This window comes from Triturus cristatus, chromosome 4_2 (assembly GCF_964204655.1).
Source record: "Triturus cristatus chromosome 4_2, aTriCri1.1, whole genome shotgun sequence".
NCBI lineage: Eukaryota > Metazoa > Chordata > Amphibia > Caudata > Salamandridae > Triturus > Triturus cristatus.
This window is the reverse complement of record NC_140586.1, coordinates 410,012,860-410,022,158: the sequence shown is the minus strand read 5'-3', so window position 1 is coordinate 410,022,158 and position 9,299 is coordinate 410,012,860. Positions and strand designations below refer to the sequence as shown.

Sequence of the window (9,299 nt, the reverse complement as noted above, 5' to 3'; positions counted from 1 at the left end):
ATATCTTTTTTAATTCTGTAGTTTCGGTGCTAAAATTTCACCACAGTCCATTAGCACTGAAGATTTTTCTTAAAGGTTTGGTGTGATCATGAATTCTAAGTAATTGAATACCCTTTTCTCGATGTTAGACGGATATTGCAATTCACCTCAGAGTTCCATGACCTAATAAAGGAAATCAGCCTTCCACATCATTTCCTCACTTACTGCACCCTCCTGAAGGGGCATTGCAGCCCTCCTTATGAAGTCAGATCAGGTGAGGCCATGAAATAAGGAGGGTCATCTTCAAACAGCCACTCCACCTTTCACTGATGTGCTGTCCCCAGGGTGGGTGCACGTTTATGGCTTCCCAGTGGGCAGCGCATTATATGAAATCAGACACACTGACCCTGCTGGACATGATGCCCCTCATTAAAAGTGTGCAATGACGCAAGCAGGGAGAGTGCAACCTAAGCATCGAACGGCCCCACGTGTTCTACAACTGTTCTGCATCACACTTGAAGTGTGCACAGTACAGAACCAATGTATGTATCTTGTATGTTCAGGGACGGCTGAGATGTGCATCTCATGAATCTTGTATTGCATTCCCTCAAATGTTCTGGGTTCAAGGCAGCCAGTTCACTGGCTTTTCTGGGATTGCTGTATGAAAAATGGAATAGTGTTACCATGAAGCTCCTGGTGATACCCAAAAAGAGGATCATAGTGTCAGTGACAGTTTGGAATGGTCCTCTGAATCTTCACAGCAGCTTTGTTGTTGCCCCTGGCCACTGTGCGCAGTCACCTCAAGTGCGCAGGCTCGCCAAAGCGAATTCCATTCAGCCAAACTGTATGATGTGCCAGAAAATTACTTTATCTTATTGAACGTATAACAAGCAAGTAGCATTGAGGGCAGGGGGCCAGGAGACAACGAAAGGCTCCTGATTTTCGTTACTGACACTATTAGTAAAGAAAACGTCTGTAGGTCACTTGGTACAGAGTAGACAGCATGTTCCACATCTGCAGTTAACTACACATGCGTCCTGATCCACGAGACGCCTAAATAAGTATGAGAAACTGTCCCCAAATAGAGTGTCCGGAGAGGGTCTGGATTATCTTTTGAAAACAGTACAAAGAGATCCTGCTCAGGGAACAGCTCGTTGAATGTGAATGGAGGCGAGGGCTATTGTCGGTGTGATTGGGTTCTTGGATCTGACAATTTGGCGTCCAAAGAACAGCCTTGCAAGGGCGAGGGGATGCAGAATTTGAAGTGATGGCATGGCTGGCTTATGTAGGAAGCATGGTAAAGAGATAAGAGAAGGGTGTGGCTATGCTATGCTGTGCTATGCTATGTCATGTAAGGTTCCGTTCTTCTCTGACATATGAGTATTGCCATGTGAAGTGAATGAAGGATACCATAACATTGCAGCATCGATGCAGCATCATCTCACGTTATGTGATGTCATGTTAGGCAATGTGGGTGACTATTCGTTACCAGACGCTTCCCTAACTCGCCTTAATTGATTTAGGCAGCATTTATGAGGATTAAAGTCATCTGCAATGTTTTTGTGCAAATCCACTCCTTGGGTTTTTAGTTCCAGAATGGGAGGAGATTGACCGTGCTTCTCCGGAGTCAGTGGACATTTCTATTGGGAAACTGTAGGGAAATAATGAAGCGGGAGATCCTGTAGCTACATCTTTTTTTTCTGTGAAATCGGGCTAAATTAGTCAATCACTCCTTTCAGTAGCAAATGTGTTACATAAATATCCTATGTATGACCTTTAAAAGGGTTTTCTTGTATTCACAGGTGAGCATGATTTCACACAGAAGAGGCCAAACTCAAACGAGCGATACCGCCTTCCCGTGTTTTGTTTTTGTTGAGGTAAGTACGAGAAATTCTGTAGAATTTATTAAAAGATTACTTACGGAAGACACTTTGAGGAAGTATATAATCAGAGTTCATTGTAGCAAATAAGAGACTGATGTCACGTGTCCTCTTTCTTTTCTTTCACAACACTGAGATCACGCACTAAATATGTTAGAATGAGATATGCATTATTTGCACTAATTCTAATGTGTATTAGACTACTGTGATCAGATCTCCAGTAAGGGTATGAGTGGAAATGTTTTGCTGTTTCGTTTGGCTTTAGGTTTATGAGTTTAAAGGACAGATACGATTATTGAAAAACGAATTTTGATTCGCAATGGAACTATACATGTGTATGTTTAATCACGTGTATAACTGCGGCTACACCTGAGATCGGACTGGCCAGTAGGGCGACCAGGCAGTGCCTGATGGACTGGTCTGACAAGTCAGTGTGAGGGCCGTTTTTTAGCTGTTTGTGGGCCTGTTTTATGGTCTCCTGAGCCGCTTTTTAATGTTGATTTACCTGATATTAAAAACAAGCATTGGCCGCAGCAAGCTCAGGCTCTGCAGTCTTCCATGCCTTGTAAAACACTAATACAAGTTATGTGATGTTAATAAATATGTAAAGCGCACGTATACCCTTTGGTGTCTAGGCGCTAACTCAGCACAAGGGAAACAGAGACTGTAGTGAGAGCTACTTGTTATAAAAGCCACGTTTTCAGGAGCTTTCTGAATGCTAATAAAGAGGGGGCAGCTCTAATGGTAGAAGATTCCAGAGTCAGAAGCTCCTGAAGCGAAGCAGCTTCCGCCCCATTTCATTCTTTTAAATAAGGGCAGACAGCCTTCACTGATCCTCTACATTGAAGGTTTCTTCTGGGTTCGTACAAGGCTAGGGTTTGTTTAAAATATTCAGGGCTAGCATTATGAAGGGCTTTGTAAGCAAGACAGAGTGCCTTAAATTTGATTCGGTTGCCAACCGATAGCCTGTGGAGTTCCCTGAGGGCTTGGGAAACGGAGTGAAATTTAGGACGATCTAAAAGAAGTATGGCCGCCACAATCTGTAAAGTCTGCAAATTGTTCAGATTTTTCAGATTTTTTTGGTTTTAAAGGATTAGGTAGTTGACGATTACAGTAATCTATTTTTGTTAGTACTAGCAAGGGGATTACTGTTTTCTTCGAGTTGGGGGGAAAGGAGGGAAGAATTTTCGTAATGACTCTTAGGGTATTAAGACAAGGAGAGAAGACCGAGTTTATTTGTTTGCTAAAGTTAAGCTTGTCATCAATTAAAACCCCTAGATGTTTTGTTTTAGAGGCTGGTGATGGAAGTAGTTTCATTTCTGAAGGCCAGCTAGTAGGGATCCAAAATTGTGGATTATTTCTGATGAGGATGACCTCAGACTTATCTGAGGAAATTTAAGGTAATGTTTGCCCATCTAGATACCGACTGCTCTCATACAGTTATGTAGTTGGGAACTTGTGCAGTTAACATTGACAGAGGCTGACAACACGATTTGTGTGTCATTTGCTTAGATAGTTGGAGAAAACCCAAAGGACCTGATGAGAGAGCTAATTCAGTGACACATATATTGAAAAGTAAAGGGTCCCACAAGGAAGGGATATTGGTTTGTAGTAGAAACTATTCAGCATCCCTGTGTGTTCTCTGCTTCTCAAGAAGAATCCCAGAATCGCTAAGGCTCTGCTATAAATGCCCAAAGTTTCGAGGTGGTCGTTCAGTATGTAATCATCCACCGTATCAAACCCCCTGATAGGTCAAGAAGGATGAGGGGTGCTGTGCCTCCCTCATCCAGGGCGAGTCTTTACAAGACCAATACTAACACAATTAGCAAATAATTTCACTTTTTTTAGCTTTCTAATTCACTAATGGGAGTCACTTCTATGTTGGTGCCCGGGCCTATTTTCTGTCCCAGTCAAACCCTGGTTACACTCACTTGTAACTCTCCATTTTTTTGCTGTTTGCCATTTCTGAGTAGAGTTTTGCACTTAGAAGTAGACATGCCTTTATCCACCCCCTCCAACGAGGGAGTGTAGACCCTCCAAATTGGTATTTACATCTGTAAAGTTACTGTAAGCAATATTACAACCGTAGTTTACTTTCTGCCAAACTTGTGGACATGTCTGTCTCTGGGGTGGAGACCTTTGCCAGGGAAATGTAGGACTCCTTATGAGAAAGTATATGAAAATGTAATAAAGTGTATTTATTTTTTTGTAAAAAATAAAAATATGTTACTGCATAATGTAAATGTAAATTGATTTAATATATTCATTATTAACCAGGAAACAATATTTCTTTACACAACTTTAAATCTTTTACTTGAATGTGAATTAAATGATAAAATGACTATATTAACTAACTGGAAAAATATTAATTTTTAAGCAATAATTAAAAGTAAGTTATTAATCCTCACTAACTATTTATTTTAATTCAATTCAATATTTGCTAAACTTGTTATATATTTCATTACATTTTTTAAAAAAACGTTTAAGCATTTACTGCCATTTTAAAAAGTTACGTTTCTTATGAAATTTTATAAATATTGATTAATGCCAATTTTTAATAACTTAAATATATATGCCTTTGCCACTGTGTAATTATTCATAGTTAGGGCCACATTACCATACCACACTGATTTTTATTTTGCTAATAAATTTGACACCATTTGGCGACTCTCCAAGAAACACCCTAAAAAATGTTCAATCACCTACTTTTGTGGAGATATTCTGGGTGATCCATCTAGCTGGAGCCAAGACCAACAAATGGGCCCAAAATGCAGTTTACCCATGCTGTTCCCATAGGGAACATTGAACAGTACTGTCACCAAAACGGCTGCACGGAATCAAACCAAATTTAGCAGAAGCTAGGTCTTTACCCAGAATGCGTACTTTATGTAATTTGGTAAAAATCTATTCAGTAGTTTTTGAGAAATTAAGGTTCAAATTTATAGATATTTCAAATACTGCTGTCTGGATATGCTCTGATTGGCCAATTTAAAGAGAACTATTCAAACCTTACTGGTTGGTCACAGCCGGAACAATATGTTGAGACATCCATTACAAGACTCAGGGACATGGGGCACGATTCACAAAAGTAATCAGACAAATTCCTAACTTTTTGACTTTCGTTATTCACAAAAGGCATTTATGAGTAGTAAAATGAGCAATTAGAGTGCTAATATTCAGAATTTATGACAGCAATATTGCATTCCTGACTGCCAAATTTGTACAGAGGATACTGTAGTTAATGAGGAAATTAGGGAGCCCAAATATCACAACCCTCCCGCCCCCCAGTGTAGCTCAAATATAGTTCCGTGATAAAAGTGTGCATTTCTGGCAACAATAATCAAGTGATCAACTGTGTAAAACATATGAAAAAATAAAAAAAGGTTAAAAGCACTTTGTAGCTATTTGAGAAAATATGCCTCATTGTAGCTTTTAGAGCACTAACTATTGTTTCAGTGAGAAAATTACCCACCTCATTTTAATAATTCCTAAAGGCAATACCACAGGTTTTAGAGATTTGATTCCATCATGATTACTTCAGGTGTGCCACAATATGTAATACGTACAGAGTGGTAGTGTTGTAGTTGTTAATTGAAACACTGAGGTAAGGAAGAGGGCAAGGACTAAGCCGATTGAGGGCAGGTTGGAGGGAGCAGGGACAGAGGCAGCAAGTTCACCATGCCAGCCCAGGCTGACTGGAGAAGCAGAGGCAGCACAATGGCCCACACAAAGCAGGCGGAGGGGCAGTGGTAGAACAACAGACCATGGAGGGCAGTGAGAAGGTCTCGGGGAAGCAAGCCCACCATGCAGGGCAGACAAGAGTGGCTGTGTAAGAAAAATGGGGCATTGAGGGCAGGAAGGATGGGAAGTTACAGCACAAAAGAGTGTGGAGGGCAGGAGGAATGGGTTAAGGACATGGACTTCGACAATGGAGGAGGTCACAGAGGCAGCAAGATGGCCATGCTGGGCCGGCAACAGGGGTAGTGGCAGCATAATAGGCCAAACAAGGCAGGTGGGAGGGCAGTCCAGCACAACAGACCATGGAGGGCAAAAGGAAGGGGGCAAGAGCATGCAGAGGGACAACAGTGGAAGGGGAAGTGGCAAAACATATTATTTAGAGCAACAGTGAGGTGGTAGGGGCATGCACACATTCAACAGAGTGCGTGTAGAGTTAGGCAAGGGCAGCAAGCTGGCGTTGGAGGGCAAGTGGAAGGAGCAGAGTCAGCACAATAGACCACGCAGGGCAGGCAGGGTGGTCAGTGGCAGCAAAACATACAATGGAAAGCAGGAGGAAGGGATAGGGCAATGCACTCTGGCAATGGAAGACAGGAGGCAGCAAGTGTAGTGGCAACAAGCTAACCATGTGGTGCAGGTAGGAGGGGCAGTGGCAGCGGAAAGTACCATACAGGGTAGATTGATGGGGGAGTGGCAGTATAGCTGATCATGGAGGGCAGGAAGGAGGGGCAATGGCAACACAACAGACCATGGAGGGCAGGAAGGAGGATGCAGAAGTCTGCACATGGACAACTGAAGGCAGAGGGCCAGGGCGGGAGTACCAAGCTGACCATGCAGAGCAGGCAGGAGTGGAAAGTGGCAGCACAAAGGAGCACACATGTCAGGGAGGAGGGTTAATGCCAGCACTATGGACCATGGTGTGGGGGGCAAGAGTGAAAGGGGCACGCACAAAGTACCATGGGGTTGATAAGGGAGGGGGTAGGGACTGGACTCACAGACAACAGAGAGGCAGGGAGAAGGGGGCAGGGGCAGCACAACAGCCCATACTGGGCAGGCAGGAGGGGCAGTGGCAGCACAATGAACCACGAAAGATAGGAATTAGGGGCTGGACAATAGAATGTAGATGGTAGGAGTGAGGGGATAGGTAGTATGCATCCCAGCAATGGAAGGCAGAGTGGATGAAGCAGGGACAGGGACAGCAAAACTGACCATGCTAGGCAGGCAGGAGGAATAGTGGAAGTACATCATGCCATGCAGGGCAGGCAGGAGCAGGAGTGACCGCTCAATGGGATATGGGACAAGAGGGAGGGGAAAGAGGCAAGCATACGGTCATTGGAGGGCATGGAGAAGCAAAAAGCCTCCTCCAAAGTGAACGTAACCCTTTATACCAGGCTTAAGAAGATAAATTGTCAGCAAGACAAATCTGGTCCCTGTATCCAGCTTGCACTACATCGCAATCAGCCTGAACTTGTGACTTTCTCCCATTCTAGCATGACCAGATGACCACGAGTTGCACTTTCTGCTTTTAGGCGCTATTTTCACAAAAAAGTTTGAATATCTATGGTTCTAATGATTGTATATTGTCATTCTGGAATCATTTTATTATACTGATTACAATTTACTCCATTTTCTTATATTGTTTTGGGATGTTTCTTGCATGTAATTTCACTTTATTACTGTTGTGTGCGGCATAAATACTTTATACATTGCCTCTAAGTTAAGCCTGTCCAGATCTCAGAAATCCTTACAGAAGATGCCAGGAGGGCTTCTTGGCCCTCACAGTCCCTCAGGATTAAAGTGGACTTCATCCCCAAACCAGTATTGTGCCAGGAGCTGCATTTGCAGAGTGGTGGAGAAAGGGGGCATGGTCTCCGAAGACCTCTTAGCATTCCCGCTGTTTTGGACTGACTGGAGGTAACAGGAGGGGTGGTTGGCCCCACAGACATCCTTCGGGGCCCACTAAGCCTCAGGATTCCTAGGAGCTGGTTGGAGACCTGCCCCCTTTCTCCACCAATCTTCAAACTTGACTACTACTTAAAAAATAGATATTCACTGAAAAAAACAAAGGTTACTGGGACTTTATACTTAGGCACAGGTTTCACTCATACAAAACCAGTGAAAATTCAGCAGTTATAGTTAGTAAAGAAGTACCTTTGGCTATTGGGAGCCCTTGGGGGCCAACTACCCCCCGTTACCTCCAGTAAGACCCACACAGCTGGATTGCTGAGAGGTCATGAGAGGCCATGCCCCATTTCTCCACCATGCTGCAAACACGCCTCCTGGCTCACTGCTGGTTGGAGAACAAGTCTACTTTAGTCCTGGGGCCCTCAGAAGGCAAGAGGTTCTCATCACCATATCCCATATCAGCAGTGCTCCGAGAGGCGTGTTTGCAGGGTGGTGGAGAAAGGGTGTGTCGCGCCCGTTCACCTCTCAGCAATTCAGCGATGTGGGACTTGGTATAGGTAAAAGGAGGTCTTGTTGGCCCCTAAGGACTCTCAGCAGCTAAGGGGACTTCATCCTCCAACCAGCAGTGTGCCAGGAGCCACATGTACAGAGTAGTGGAGAAAGGTGGTGTGGCCTCCTGTGACTTGCGGTCCAATGTAGTTTTTTTAATGAAACTAGGGTTGCATGCCACAACCCCCCTGCCCTGGGCCAAATTTGGCCCCAGGACCCCATTTCCTGGGACCTGCCTTTTTTTTAAACTGTATAAAACTTGGGAGGGGGGCAGCGGACCCCCCTCCCGGGCTGATTTCAGTTTTGGGGATCCCATCCTGGGGCGTGTCCCTTTTTTAAAAAAAAGTATAAAAATAATGGGCTGGGGCTGCAGCCCCCCTACCGGCCTGATTTCCACCACAGGGACCCAATCCCGAGGGCCCGGCCTTTCTTTTATTATTAAAGGGAGGGGGGCCGAGTGGCCCCCTTCCGGGCCATTTGTGGCCTTGATGACCCCATTCCCCTGGGCCTCACCCTTTTTTAAATTATTTTTCTTTTTTAAAAAGGGAGGGGGCTTTGTGGGCTGATTTCGGCCCCGGGGACCCCATCCCCCTGGGCCTGGCCTTTAGGCTGGGTGCCCTGGGGAGGTGACATAATGTATGTGAGGTAACTCTGAATACCTATCCGTATTAAACCGTTTCTGGGTGCATATGACATTTGAATTGTTGCTAGCTGCACAGAACCTGCTGTGCGCAAGAGTGAAGCTTGCACTTCTGTTGAATGTCCCATGCTTATCTTTTAATAAAGAGTCCTGCTGTCTTGTTGCCTTTGCTTTTGCAAGTGGTAAATTACTTTTCATGAGCCCTGTTTATTAGTTAGATCTGTACTCAGGTAGAGGGCCATAAACAACCTGGGAAAGAGATGAAACTGGCAGGGATGAGGGCCCAGGGACTGAAGACCAGCAAAATCTCGCCAAGTTGGGAGTGAAGTTCAACTAATTAAATTAGAGAGAGGAAAGAATGGGGAAGCAAAGCTAGTAAGAGGGGGATAGAAAAAGGGACAGTGGAAGATAGGGGAAGAGGGAAAGAGAGTGGGAAATAAATAGAGAAATGAACAACAGATATAGGGAAGAAAAAGAAGGGAAGAGTGAAATAATGATAGGAAGGGGAAGAACTAGTAGGATAAAAGAAGCAGAAAAGGCACAAGATGGAATACAAAGGTGATATAAAGCCATCTAGAAAGACAATCAGGAGGGAACAACTAATAAGAGAA

The 9,299-nt window shown here is 44.1% G+C and overlaps 1 protein-coding gene across 2 annotated transcripts in view; it reads left to right on the top strand.

Annotated features, from left to right (window-relative positions):
- The first annotated feature begins 1,787 nt into the window (after nucleotides 1–1,787).
- Nucleotides 1,788–9,299, top strand: part of PLPPR5 (phospholipid phosphatase related 5) — a 1,037,368-nt gene continuing 1,029,856 nt past the window's right edge. For both annotated transcript variants that reach the window (XM_085601860.1, XM_085601859.1), the window contains exon 1: nucleotides 1,788–1,856. In XM_085601860.1, the coding sequence (XP_085457986.1) occupies nucleotides 1,788–1,856 (69 nt within the window). The remainder of the gene's footprint in view (nucleotides 1,857–9,299) is intronic.